The 15,125-nt window shown below is 40.5% G+C and overlaps 1 protein-coding gene across 6 annotated transcripts in view; it reads left to right on the forward strand.

Moving 5' to 3' along the window:
• The window catches only part of DST (dystonin), a 500,594-nt gene that overhangs the window by 464,401 nt on the left and 21,068 nt on the right, over positions 1-15,125 (forward strand). For all 6 annotated transcript variants that reach the window (XM_060162516.1, XM_060162518.1, XM_060162517.1 and 3 more), the window contains 8 exons: positions 226-396; positions 1,239-1,394; positions 1,597-1,803; positions 4,865-4,984; positions 7,471-7,640; positions 9,179-9,338; positions 11,746-11,940; positions 12,449-12,577. In XM_060162516.1, the coding sequence (XP_060018499.1) occupies positions 226-396; positions 1,239-1,394; positions 1,597-1,803; positions 4,865-4,984; positions 7,471-7,640; positions 9,179-9,338; positions 11,746-11,940; positions 12,449-12,577 (1,308 nt within the window). The remainder of the gene's footprint in view (positions 1-225; positions 397-1,238; positions 1,395-1,596; positions 1,804-4,864; positions 4,985-7,470; positions 7,641-9,178; positions 9,339-11,745; positions 11,941-12,448; positions 12,578-15,125) is intronic.

Below are 15,125 nucleotides of genomic sequence, written 5' to 3' on the forward strand. Positions count from 1 at the left end.
AATAGCACCATTTCTAAGACTTCTTGGTAGGCAGAGTGTGGCTATAGGTTTAGTTGTTCTTTCAGTATAGTGGAAAGTTTGAATGTGTCAGGGTTATTCTGTGTGCTGGACGGTGTTGAGTATATAATAAGGGGCTTGGGATTGATGACATGGAAAAAGAGCTCTGAGATTTTGTTCTCTTAAAAATGATATGACTTGCGGGGCGGGGGGGATATCTCCATTTAGGAAATCTGTGCTGCCTTTGATGTTAAAGAAGAAACATATAAGAGTCTGATGCAGAAAGGCCAGCAGATGCTTGCAAGATGCCCCAAATCTGCAGAGACAAATATTGACCAAGACATAAATAACTTGAAAGAAAAATGGGAATCAGTGGAAACCAAGCTCAATGAAAGGAAAGTATGTGCCTTGATGAATATCATAGAATGAATGTTTTCATTGTTTCATTTCATGGGTCTTACCTTATCTCCGAGTAGAATTGTCAGTGGAACATCTAATGATTCATGTTTAAATTTTCTTTGTATACGTTTGGACATTTCACGGGCTCAGCTGAAAATAGTATTCTGTCTTAACGCAGGAGAACACAGTTGAAGAAATCTGTTCAGACATAGATAAAGGTATATCATAGGTCAAGTGTTAACTAGGTATAGTTTAAATCTGTGAACCAGTGGAATTCTGGGTGGTTAAGTAATTCTAATCACACTTATTAAGCAAAAGGCAGGCTGTATGTCTGGCGGGAGTGGGGAGGGAGGGAGACCAAGAAAGTGAGATGATTGTACATATAATAAGCACTTACATAACAAAAATCCATGAGGGAGAATTAAAAATCTTGCTATTTAATGCTATAAAAATGATAGGCTAGGAATACTAGATTATATGCCCTTGCTGACAGAGCATAATGTATATATATTTCATAGTATTTTGACCTCCAAAATGAATTGTATGCATGTCAAATTTTCTTTTTCTAGATTCTATTTAGTAATTCTCTGGTTAATTGTCCCCAGACCACAGTTTTAGTGTATATTAAAATTGTTTTAGCTGCAGTGAGATGCTTCTCACTAAACTTGAAGGGGCTTGGTTAGCCAGTATTCAAAAACTGTTTGGGGGATATAGACTATGCATAAATAAAGTATGGATGGGGAGGAAGTCTGCCAGAGAGTGGTTAAACTTGCTGGGGCGGGGAAGGTGGGGAGGCGGGAAACCTTGAATACCATGAAATACTAAATAATCTGTCTTTTCAGGTTAAACTGGAAGAGGCCCTCACCTTGGCAATGGAATTCCACAGTTCCCTCCAGGACTTCATCAACTGGCTCACCCAGGCGGAGCAGACCCTAAACATGGCTTCCAGGCCAAGCCTTATCTTGGACACCGTCTTATTTCAAATTGATGAACACAAGGTAAGCTGCATCCCGGATGGACAGCACTCCCTTCTCAGACCTTTTTAGACATCAGGCTGTTTTAATGGCAAAAGCATAAATTTGGTAGTTTGAACACTTTCTTTTGTCCTTTGAAACCAGCTTATGATCCTGGAAGTATTTTCAAGATAGATCCATTTTTCCTTTGTTTCTGATTGTACCCACCTCCCTTTTTTTGGGAAAGGTCTTTGCCAATGAAGTAAATTCTCACCGGGAGCAGATCATAGAGCTGGACAAAACTGGAACCCACCTGAAGTATTTCAGTCAGAAACAAGATGTCGTTCTCATTAAGAATCTGCTTATCAGTGTACAGAGCCGCTGGGAGAAAGTGGTCCAGCGCTTAGTAGAAAGAGGAAGATCTTTGGATGATGCAAGGAAGAGGGCCAAGCAGGTAAACCTTTATAAAGATCCTCTGAACTTGGCAATGAATCAGGTCTATGTTATGTTATTAAATACACGTTATGTTATTAAAGTGCTTTTATGGCAGGCTGTGCTTTGTGTAACGATCATGGCGTGAAGCCAAGGTGTTTATTTCCTAAAAAGGCCATGGCCTCAGTTTGGACGATGACGTCACTTTCTGACCTGGCAGCAACTCCAGGCCCTGGGGACCAGCCTTGGAAAGACTGATCATATCTTGATATCACAGATGGACCGTTATCATTGGGGCCCAAAAAAGGGCTCCACAGTTTTGTTGTTGGGTTGGTTGGTTTTCCTTGGCCTTTCAACCTCCACTCTCATACTTAGAGTGAGGCATTCTGCTTTTTTATATTGCTACTTGTGTTTAGTTCCAAAACCAGACTTTCTCATGTGTAGCCCCCAGACAACTTTCTGAAGGCATACTCTGGGTCTGAGCTGGTTGTTTCTCTTCACCTCTCCAAATCCATACACTTGTTGGCAGGGCTTCCTTTCTTCTCTAATATTTGGATACAGCTTCATCCCACCTTTAAATTAACTGTTTGAATCTTGGGGGGCTGCTTTTTTTAATCTAGAGAATCTCACATGGAACTTTCCTTCCTTCCTTCCTTCATCTGTTACTCATATTCTGTTCTAGAGTAAACACAGAGAAGTGCAGTTATGCATCTCTGTACTCCAGGGAAGAGGAAGATGCACCCACCTTGCTTGGCATATATCTTTGATTTTTACTAGGAACTTCGTGTAATAATACTGAGGGTGAATTTTATAATGACTCTTTCTGCCCCATTCCATTGCATTTGTCCAGCATTGGTGTTGGGCGCAGTCATTTGGGGAGCTAGGCTTGGCTGGGTGATGCAGAGGATGACCTGGGAGTCCAGTGTTTCAGCATTTAAAGCTGTCCAGCATAAAATGTTTAAAGGCTGGCGAAATGACACATTGCCCTGTGATTGGATTACAGGCCACATGTCTCTTTTTGAGGGGGAGGTATGGTATGTCCCATGTAATAAACGAGTCTCTAGAATAGAATCAGTCTCGGATGTTTTTTTAAGACAGTCCTCATGCCAAGCCTGATGTTTTTCTTGCCGTGTGTGCAGCCCTGTCGTCTGTAGTGGAGGCATTTTGAGTTATGAACATCTGATTTACTCAAGTCTCATGGATACCAGTAGCCAGTCGGCCACCCTCTTCCTCCTTTCTCTATCGAGTCAATTTTATTTTCTCAGTCTGTTGAATTGAATTGATAAGGATTCTCCACTGTTCTCGGTGCAAAAGGATGGCATTTCTTCTATTTGTACGGCTTCTAAATAGTTTTGAGAGCAGGACCAGCCTCAGAACCTGTGCATTTGTACCATTGTACTTACCATCCAGTTGTTATAAGCTGTACTGTCTGTAGAAAGACAAGCTGACAGGGACTTCCCTGGCGGTCCAGGGGTCAGGACTCTGTGCTGCCACTGCAGGGGGCACGGGTTCGATCCCTGGTCAGGGAACTAAGATCCTGCATGCCAAAAAAAAAGACAAGCTGGCATCACTAGCTGTTTATTTATTTATTTGTTCTAATACCTCAGGTTTTGGCTCAGATCTTGGCTGTAGTTCTCTGACTTGGGCAATTTATGTGCCTATTCTGGCCTCCCTGTTTTCATGTCTAAGTTGATTAGATTTGTGGGAGGGACGTGTAGGGAGAACAGGTCTCTAACAAGACAGTCTCCAGTGGACCCTTGCAGCTTTGTGATTCTGTGCTCTCACTGTGCTTAGTATCAAATGTCTTTTTGTTATTTCACTATTAATGTTCTTTGATATAAAAGTTTTTGTTTTGATTACTTAGGTTTTTGTCATGTATCTGTTCCCTTTAATTCCTTGGAAGAAATAATTTATAACTAATTTTCTAGTTTGGTATCCAAAAATAGTACCTACTATTTCTTTATGATAAGCAGAAAAGAGACCACAGCTGAAATCAAGTATATATAGCACCGGAATAGTTCAAGGCTTTAGACGCGAAAGATAATTGTTTTGTTAGAACTCGAGTATTGTGGGTGCTCTTAAGTATAAAACCAGTATGTGAGGCTCAGGCATTGATGTGAGGACTTGTATAGCAGCAAGAAAGATGTTGAACTGTCTTTGCATTAAATAGGAACGTAATGCCCTCTTCTTGTTAAAGTGAATTTACAAACTTTATCCTTTCCCTTCTCCCTTTTTGTACCTCTTTCTTAGCATAAGAATTAAACACCACCTTAGAAGTAAATCCAGATCTGTCAAGAGACAACAGTGGAAGCTTACATTATTATTTTTTTAGTTTTATTGACGTATAGTTGATTTACAATGTTGTGTTTAATTTCTGCTGTACAGCAAAGCGATTCAGTTATACATCTATCTATTCTTTTTCATGTTTTTTTCCACTATGGTTTATCCCAGGATATTGAATATAGGTCCCTGTGCTATATAGTAAGACCCTGTTATTTATGCATCCTATATATACTAGTTCGCATCTGTTAATCCCAAACTCCCACTCCATCCCTCCCCCACGCTCCCTCCCCCTTGGCAACCACAAGTCTGTTCTCTATGTCTGTGAGTCTGTTTCTGTTTTGTAGATAAGTTCATTTGTGTTGTATTTTAGATTCCAATCAGAACAGCAGACAGAAAACCAAATGAAAAAAAATGAAAAGCAATGTAAGAGACCTATGGGATAATACAAAGCATGCCAGTCTACGCTTACATTATTTATTAAACAAAAGAAAGGGTGGGACGTTCTGCCTGATGCTCCCTAACTGCTTCTAGGCTCACTTCTATTTTTGTTAAAGCTGACATGTTTGAATGAGTTATAACAAAGTGACCACGGGGCATGACCACAAAAGCTGAGCGTCAACAAGACATTTTGTAATCTGCTGATGAAAATATTCTTTCTTGTTCTTCTTCAGGGAGAATTTTGAATGTATAATTGTTAACATTTTCATTAATATCAATTTCTGTTTAGAAATGTACTAGATTTCAAATCTAGTGAGTATGCCTGAAAGTTTTCTGGACAAAGATGTGAATTTCTTTTACAGTTCCATGAAGCTTGGAGTAAGCTTATGGAGTGGCTGGAAGAGTCAGAGAAGTCTTTGGATTCTGAACTGGAAATTGCCAACGACCCAGACAAAATCAAAGCACAACTGGCACAGCATAAGGTGGGTCTGCAGTTAAGAAAAGCACATTGTATCGTTGTATATCTCAGGGTCACTTTTAAATTCCTACCTGATTGTGTATTTATTCACCACTGGAGAAAAAGGCTGTCCAACGTGGACCTGTATTAAATTTAAAACCAATTGCCCTTTACATTGGTCAAGTGCTCATTCCATTATGATTCCAGGGTTAATTGTTAAAAGAAAACTCACTGAATTAAAACTGGAAGTCTTACGCAGTCTAAAACACTTCCTAAATTGGTATTACTGTGTATGTGTGTGAAATTCCACCCCTCCCCTCAAAGACACATAGTCACTGGCTTCCTTGTGTAGACAAGAAGATATGGAGACACTGTGTTTTATATTTTCTGCCTTTTATATTCCTACCACATGCCATTCAAAGAACATCCCTCCCCCCATCCTCCCCAACTCTCTTGAATTTGGGTCTTTCTGTTATTCTGTTTGTAAAGTGATCATCGGCCCTCAGGGTGAGGATGTGGGTAAAAGGAGACCGTCCCTGCAAACCATTTTACAGTCTTAGGCATCTACATATAAATCATTGCTTGAAACATGATAGCTTTTAAAATGCTGGAAAAGATTGAATGATATAAGTTTTATCATCATCAGAACATTCTAACCCTCGTGTTCATCCAGGCTGGTTGCTTCCGTCAGTGGGCCTGACCAGCTGCAGGGGTCAGGATCCTAGGATGATGGGGGAACATGCTGAGGTCCTTTCTTTGGCTGGATGAGGGCTTACGAGTGGCTTGTCCTGATGGCCCCTCTGCCTGGGAGCTGCCCCATCTAGCACTGGCAGCCCAGAGATGGTGACCAGCACCCTTTCCCGTCCCCTCCTTCTCAGAATAGAATGCCTTATGTGAACTTGAGCATAGACGTTGTGTTACATAGTCTGATGAAAGCATACGGCATATTTAAAGTAGAGAATCCTGGAAATAAGAATGTGTGAAGAACCCTATTAGATTTCTTTTTCCTAGTGAGACCTGTCACCAGTCACCATTTCTCTGAGATAACAGGGTACGTTAAGCCTATCTTAAAAGAAGTCTTTTCTGTTCATCGTTTGGATACTTTTTGTCTTTAAAAAGTTTGACTCTATCCTGTATTCAGCTGTAACATTTGTTTTGTATAAGAAAATCTGTGTCGATACCATGATTCTAAAGCTAGCGTTCTGTTTCGAAAAACGTGAAAAACATAATAATTACAGAAAACAGACTACAGAAATAGTGACATATTGTGATGGGATTTATTGCCAAAAAATTCCCAAATGTAGTTGCCTCCTATTATAAAAGATATATATAGTGTGGTATTAGTGAAACACTTCAAGTGTGTAACATTTTTAAGGCAATACAATTTATTAGGTAATTGTAACCTCGAGGTTATTTTGGGAAATTACATTTGCATAGCATTTTACTGCCTGGGGTGATTCTGATGTGCTACCAGGATTGAGAATCTCCATGTTTGTGTTTCCTTGATATTTTATGAACTTTTAAGCTGCCCATGAAGTTGACCTTTTTTCTTCTCATCACTGAGATTATGTATTCAATAGCAGTTGTCTTACTCTTTCTATTAAATGTTTACAAACACCCACAAAATGCAAGATGATGCTAAGGGTCCTACAGAGATAATACCCCTGCTCTATGAAAGCTTATAATTGAGTTATATAGAAAGATTACAATTCATCCCTCCCCCACATGCGTATATACACACACAGACATGAAGGGTTCACTAACACTGTAAAAGCTGAAAAATACAGGTGTCATATTAGCCATGTAGCTGTTTGGTAGTGGAAAGTCATCTATAGACCTTCAGAGACTTGGGTAGGGCGTTGTGGATGTGAGGAGGGATGTGGCCTCCCCAGGTATGCCCAGAATGAGTGGGTCCAAACACAGAACCAAAGCTATGGTTCTTTTCCCCTTATCCTGGCTCACAGATAAAATACATGTAACATTACAGTGAGAATCCAAAATGTGTGACAGAAAATCTTTTTGACAATAAAAAACAACTGTAGTAAGTTTATACATTACTGGGTCATTCTGTGTCCAGACTGGACCCATACTTACTCATAGAGTATTAGCTACATTTTCCTCTCTGGGCTCGTGGGTCTCTCAATAGTTTATTAGCAATTCCACTTTACCATAACTATTTATACTGTTTGTAGTTTATGTCTACAAGAGATTCAGGATTTGTTTTGCTTTGAAATTGGTTTTTTTTTTGATACTACTAGGTGCTCTTAATAATAATAGGTGCTTGATAATAGTAGGTGCTTAGCTTCTGCCAAAAGTTAATCCTTCCATTTGAAAGTTTAAAGGTTCTTCTCTACCCTGGTGTGTTCCCTGTTGAGTACGCACTACACCATGTGACTTGATGATGGCTGATGTCTCCATTTATTTAAGAGGAATGCCTTTTTCACTGTCTCTTACCTATTTGTGTATCAATCCCAAGTAGAAATGCATGCTGCTCTCTTGTTGGATGTACAGGAGTTTCAGAAATCCCTCGGAGCCAAGCATTCTGTCTACGACACCACCAACAGGACTGGGCGTTCTCTGAAGGAGAAGACCTCCCTGGCTGACGACAACCTGAAGCTGGATGACATGCTGAGTGAGCTCAGAGACAAGTGGGACACGATCTGTGGGAAGTCAGTGGAGAGGTGAGATGCGCCTGACAGCCGCTCACTCACCTTGCTGGACCCCTGGCAGCTGTCACGGTCCTGGCGCTCTGCAGGCAGGGTTTGGAACCTTGAATACACACCTCCTTTGCCTGGAGAATGTCTGCTCATCCTCGATGCCCCGCACACACAGTGCCTCCCCCAGAGGCTTTGCTGTTCAGTATTATTTACGTTTAAGTGCCCGGTTCATTCAAAAATGACATCCTTCTCCAAGCCTCCCCGCATCTCACATGCGACTACAGCGCCTGCCTTCGGACTGGTCCCCAGGTCTGCCATGGTCCTCCTCAGTCCCGTTTCCACATCACCAGTAGGCCTGTCTTCTTAAAGTATAAGTGGGATCTTGTCACCCCCCGCTTCCCCCCCAACCCCGCTTCATACCCTTTAGGGACTAACTCTTGGATGTGGATTAGGATACAGGCCCCGTCACTGTGGCGAGCAGGGTCCTACCAGCCTGACCCCACCCACCCTTTCCCAGTCTCCCTCCTCCTCACTACATTTCAACCATGAAGACCCAAAATGTTAAAAAAATGTTAAAGTAGCTAAGAAAGTTAAAACAGTAGTTGAAGAGTTCACATATCTTATACATGTTTCCAAATTTTTCATTGATCCTTAGCCTCATTACTTTTGTCAGTATCCAAATTGAATAGAATATCATATTCCATTCTAGGGAACTTCATAATAAGTTTTTAGTGTTAGTCTTTTTTGTTGTTGTTGTTGTTGTTGTTTTGCGGTACACGGGCCTCTCACTGTTGTGGCCTCTCCCGTTGCGGAGCACAGGCTCCGGACGCGCAGGCTTAGCGGCCATGGCTCACGGGCCCAGCCGTTCCACGGCATGTGGGATCTTCCTGGACCGGGACACAAACCCATGTCCCCTGCATCGGCAGGCGGACTTTCAACCACTGCACCACCAGGGAAGCCCTAGTGTTAGTTTTTCAGAATCAATAAAATCTTCTCTCAGAAGGTTACATACTTTTTACAGTGTCCTATAAATGATTTCACGACAATTCATATGGCATTCTTGAAAAGATAGAAAGTCACAGTGATGAACAGATCCATGAGTGGCAGGTGTCCACCGTGGAGGCAGACTGTGACCAGGAAGAGCCAGCCTGAGGGAGATCTGGGGTTGATAGACTGTTCTGGGTCTTGACTATGGTGATGTTACATGAACATATACATGTTTTAAAATCCATAGAACTGTACACCCCAAAGGTCAAACTTACTGCATGATACTTTAAAACACAATTTAATTGAAAAGGCATATTTTTATGACGAAACTAAAGGGCCCGTGAGGTGGTGATGAGGGAATTTTCCTGGAACAGGTGCCATGGATTTAAGCAATGAAAAGAAAATTGGAGAGAAGTTTGTTATTTTCTAAGGAAAGCAGAGAAACAGCAGTGAGCCCAAATATACTGCTTTTCCTCTTGAGGTCTGCTTAGCCTTCGTGGATGTTTTTTAGATGTTTGGATATAGAGGGCAGCTTTTTTGTTGCTCAGATTGATTTTTTCCATTTTTTCCCCTAGACAAAACAAATTGGAAGAAGCCCTCTTATTTTCTGGGCAATTCACAGACGCCCTGCAGGCCCTCATTGACTGGCTGTACAGGGTTGAGCCCCAGCTGGCTGAGGACCAGCCTGTCCACGGAGACATCGATCTAGTGATGAATCTGATCGATAATCACAAGGTATTGTTATCTGGGACATTTTATTTTATCTTGCTTGATTATTCTGAATGTAGAGGGAACTGTAACCACTTAATTTAGCTTTGTAAAAATCTACAGAGTATCTGTCATGCTACATAATAGTCTTTAATACTGAAATATGTGACATTTGAGGAGAACAAGGAAGCCAGCTTTAAAAGTGATGCAGGAAAATTACTTCAGTATCAGTGAAATACTTTGGTTTTAAATTTCCCTGTCCGAAACCTTGCTAGAACTTGAAAAGTGATTTCATTGTCTGGCACTTTAAAACGTTTTTCAAGAATGTTTTAGTATCTTTTGTTATTCATTTAGGTAATTATGTGATATAATTTAAAATCGTTTGTTCGGTGACCTGGAACTAGGTCATTGCTGAAGTGCTAGATGTGTGACATGATCTGTGGGGGTCATGATCAGCTGCTTCTCTTTTTCTCAAAAACAGTTTTAACCTTGCCCCTTGACCTGTAGCAGTTTAAGAGACAACAGCGTATGCCATTAGGGATTCAGTTATTACTTCAAGAAAATTGGTTTCCTTGCCGTCTCCTGATATGTATGTCAATCTGTTGTACAAATCAAAGGTGGTATTTGAGACGTCCCAGAGATATACTGAGTGTAAGGTCCTAAATTGTGATCAAATACTGTTACAACTTAAAGAACCTTGAAAACAGCATGAGGCCCGGTACTAATGTAGGATGGTTGGCTTTATATATACAATTTTCTTACAGCACTACACTTGAATTCATGTCATATTCCTCTCTATAATTTTTCAGTTCAGAAAACGTATTTCATTTTAAAATGTTCTCTTTATACCTCCCTGCTTATGCTATTTTGATCTTACCTGTTCTTTTTAAAATAATTGGTCCTTTTGCATATTTATTTCCCCTTTTCTCGTTCCATTATCTCATTATACCCATAGAAGAGAATTTGTTATGTTTGAACATTAACAGAAAATGAGAGAATAGATGAAGAACATTGATCTGGCCTACAAACATTTTAAAAACTTTAAATTATGTTGCTTTGCCTATATTGAAACAAATGTTTTGTGCATGATTAATACAAACTTTTGCATCCCCTGGCACTCCTTCAATGACTGATGAATAATGTAATGTTACTTTGTACATAAATGCCATTTTTAGAAGCTCACTGTCTAAATATTTACTCCCCTAGGCACTTGGCTGGTTTTTTATATACTAAAGGTCAACAAGAATGAATTAATCATTCAGCATTAGTAATACAATTGGAAGCCCCAATAAGAAGTTTAAGTATACAAAGTACATTGGAAAGCCTGCTCAGAACCGTGGGACTAGTCCTGTCACAAAAGGGAGAGTTAGGAGTTAGACGCTGTACCTTGTATCTGTGTGTTTGTGCATGTGTGTTTGTTCATGTGTGTGTGTGTGTGTGTGTGTGTGTGTGTGTGTGTGTGTGTGTGTGTGTGTTTATCTCTGCGGGCACACCTCATTTAACACTATCAGAGTGAAATCAGCAAAGAACTCATCACACTGTTTCTGGATTATTTTCGACAGTCTCACTTTTATGAATGGTCTGAGTATCAGAATAGAAACTCATGGATAGAGTCAGAAGGATAAAATGTGCTTGGTAATATTCATTTGTGATGATTTCTTAGAAGAATAAGCTGATTTTAGTTTATATATGAAGTTGGTTATTTGAAAGATCTGGTTGCAGACAGACTCTTGGGTCAGAAATGGATTTAGTCCGGGACCAAAAGAAGCCACTTTAACCCTTGGCACATCAGAGTTCATCAAAATTGGGTGGGAGAGAAAAATAAAAACCTTTTCCTCCAAGGTGACAGATTAAGGAGTCAAGCCTCTAAAATTTGACGTTATGGGTTAGTGCCCAGGATCCTGTGAAAGCTACAACAAAGGATTGTTAGAGGAAAAGAAAGAGGATGTGCCAGCCCTGCTGTTGTCTCCAAGGGCTGCTTAGTTACCGGTCAGTCTCTTAGGTGTGTTTGCTGATGGAGAGCAGTGTGGTGGCCAGCACACACTGGGCGCACACAGTAATGATTCCAGAGGGATTGGGACACCCTCACAAAGTATCACAGAAAAGAAGTTGTGATGCATTTTTGCATGGGATTGAAATAAAGAAGGGTGACCACCATTCTTTAAGTCCAACATGTCATTTAAAAAATCACATTCACTTAGGAAAACATTACAAAATTGAGGAGCAAATTGATACAAGCCTAGACTTGACGGTGCCCTCACAGGAGCGGTGTGTCTTGTCTTATTTTCTGCAGATTCTGCGGAAAACGTGGGTCATTAAACTGTAGGTCTTGGAGAGCCATACATGATGTTATGTGCACATACATATTTCATATAGTATGTCTTACTGTTTGGGCTTTGTAATTTAAAATTAATTTTTTAAAATTTGGTCTTAGGTCTTCCAGAAGGAGCTGGGGAAGAGGACCAGCAGCGTGCAGGCCCTGAAGCGCTCGGCCCGGGAGCTCATAGAGGGCAGCCAGGATGACTCCTCCTGGGTCAGGGTCCAGATGCAGGAGCTGAGCACACGCTGGGAGACGGTGTGTGCACTCTCCATATCCAAGCAGACCCGCCTAGAAGCAGCTCTGCGCCAGGTAAAGCCCTGGGGTTACAGCTGCTGGGTGTGCTGACAAAGATCCTGCACCCCCAACAGGAACCGCTGTTCTGAAGGACCACAGGGCTCCTGTGTCTCAGCCAGGATAGTCATGGGGAGGAAGTCCTTAGAGCATCATTGCGTGGGTCCGCTCCCCGCCCAACTCCTCCCCAAAGAATTTAAATGACTCAACAGAGGGAGGCTTTCTAATCTTCCCGTAAAAGTGCTGTTTGAGTCTTTTTTTCAGCTAGAATGTATAATGGGCTGCCATTCATCTCACATCAGATTGTTAAAATGGTGAATTATTCTTCACATAGGCCTTTTTGACGGATTAGATGTTTTCTTACATTTGTAAAATGCAGCACCATGTATCTTTATCTTTTTAATGGGAATAATGGATATAATGAATCAGTTTAAATTTAAGACTTTTTTTTTCCATTGAGAGGAAGACTTGACTCTACTAACAAGCATGTTTGGGAATCTTTTTTGGGGCGCATGTGAACCATTAGGCAGAGGAGTTTCACTCGGTGGTCCATGCCCTCCTGGAGTGGCTGGCGGAAGCGGAGCAGACCCTTCGTTTCCATGGCATTCTCCCAGACGATGAGGATGCTCTTCGGACTCTCATTGATCAGCATAAAGTGAGTTACATAAATGCTCAGTAAAAATAAGTGAGAAAGACAAACAAAGTAGAGAAAATGGACTCATGATTGCAAATACCAACTGCATGAATATCTTCCTTCCTGAGAAGTAGTGAAAGATCTGGTATGTTTGAGAATTTATCTGTATCCTCCTTCCTTACATAGGTGTGTCCCCATGCAACTACGCACATGTGTGTGTGGCTATTTTTGTTTTTTAATGTCGTCTTTATAGAAGGTGGTTATTTTAAAACTAGTCACTCTGAAGGAACCCTCCTAAACTGTTGGAATGTAAGTTGGTGCAGCCACTGTGGAGAACAGTATGGAGGTTCCACAGAAAACTAAAAATAGAGCTGCCATATGATCCAGCAATCCCAATCCTGAGCATATATCCAGACAAAACTATAATATACTTCAATTAAAAAAATAAAATAAAATAAAACTAGTCACTCTGTTTTCCTATCTCCAGGAAGCACATTTTTCTAGGGAACTCTTTGGCTCCTGAGCAAAACTGGTCAATTTTGTTGCACTTAGATGTGCATTTCAAAGATGAAACTTCCTTACTGAGCAGTATGACATTTATCAAATTATAACCATTAGAATTGTCAATTAATGATTTTTACCTTTGTAAGCAAGACAAGCAAGTAGTTTAATAACTGGTCTTCAAATTTTATTTTTAAACCTCTGCCAATTCTGTTTTTAATCAAGAGCTGCTTTAAATTCTTTTGAGAAGTAACCCATTTATAAATTATAAATAAAAAATGGATTATGTAAGTAGATATACTATTAAATAATTAACCAGGGCTTCCCTGGTGGTGCAGTGGTTGAGGGTCCACCTGCCGATGCAGGGGACACAGGTTCGTGCCCTGGTCCGGGAAGATCCCACATGCCGCAGAGCAGCTGGGCCCGTGAGCCGTGGCCGCTGAGCCTGCGCGTCCGGAGCCTGTGCTCTGCAACGGGAGAGGCCACAACAGTGAGAGGCCCGCGTACCACCAAAAAAAAAAATAGTTAACCAAGTAAAAATCTGGCCGTTGAATTTTCAGGTCAAAATTATTCCTGTGGCGATGCATAGGACTAGCAAAACCCTTAAGAGAGTGGTCCAGAGAGTTCTTAACAGATAATTTTTTTAACCTTTGACTCTAAAAGTCAGGAGTTAGCAATGCTAATACTCAGTGTAGTATTCTTCCACCTGGGGTGTAGTGTTCTGAAAATTAAGTATCTTGAGGGTTTTTTTCTATTCTTTTTTTTTTTTTGAAGTATAGTTGATTTACAATGCTGTGTTAATTTCTGCTGCACAGCAAAGTGATTCAGTTATACACATATATACATTCTTTTTTAAAATATTCTTTTCCATTATGGTTTATCATAGGATATTGAATATAGTTCTCTATGCATTACAGTAGGACCTTGTTGCTTATCCATTCTATATATAAAAGCTTACATCTGCTAACCCCAGCCTCCCACTCCATCCCTCACCCAATGCATTCCCCCTTGGCAACCACAAGTCAGTTCTCTATTTCCATGAGTCTGTTTCTGTTTTGTAGATCACTTATATCACATGATATAAGTGATATCATGTGGTATTTGTCTTTCTCTTTATGACTTACTTCACTTAGTGTGATAATCTCTAGCTGTATCATGTTGCTGCATGTGGCATTATTTCATACTTTTTATGGCTGAGTAGTATTCCATTATATATAGGTACCATCTCTTCTTTATCCAGTCATCTGTCAATGGACACTTAGGTTGTTTCCATGTCTTGGCTATTGTGAACAGTCCTGCTGTGAACATAGGGGTGCATGTATCTTTTTGAATTATAGTTTTTCTGGATACATGCCCAGAAGTGGGATTGCTGGATCATGTGGTAGCTCTATTTTCAGTTTTCTGAGGAACCTCCACACTATTCTCCATAGTGGCTGCACCAATTTACATTCCCACCAACAGTGTAGGAGGGTTCCCTTTTCTCTACACCCTCTCCAGCATTTGTAGACATTTTAATGATGGCCACTCTAACCCGTGTGAGGTGGTATCTCGTAGTTTTGATTTGCATTTCTCTCATAATTAGTGATGTTGAGTATCTTTTCATGTGCCTGTTGACTTCAGTGTATTTAGTATTGATGTCAGCATTTCCTATAAACGGTAAAGGATCTTTTTAGTACCACTGAATAACCTGGTGTTGCAAGGTCAAGTTGGAAATACATAATTAATTCCATTGTAGCATGGGTGACATCATCTTTGGTGACTTCTTATGTTAATTACGATGCTCTCTCAATGATGGGCTGCTTATGCTATAGCAATGAAATATTGCCTTGTTGTTAATAAAAGGGATGCGAGCTTGTATAACATTATCTGGAGGAATGAAATGCTGCATACACTTTTTCAAGTTGAAGCTGGCCTGTAAGAGCAGGAAAATTACATCACATTTACTGTACATTTTTGATTCAGTTAAATATTTTGAAAATCTAGTTTATGTTACCATAGGCTGACCATCAGCTGCTTTGGGTTCCACTGACATACTAGGGTTTGGGTGTCAAGAGTGTCCCCTGAAGCC

The sequence above is a fragment of the Lagenorhynchus albirostris genome, chromosome 10 (genome assembly GCF_949774975.1).
Source record: "Lagenorhynchus albirostris chromosome 10, mLagAlb1.1, whole genome shotgun sequence".
NCBI lineage: Eukaryota > Metazoa > Chordata > Mammalia > Artiodactyla > Delphinidae > Lagenorhynchus > Lagenorhynchus albirostris.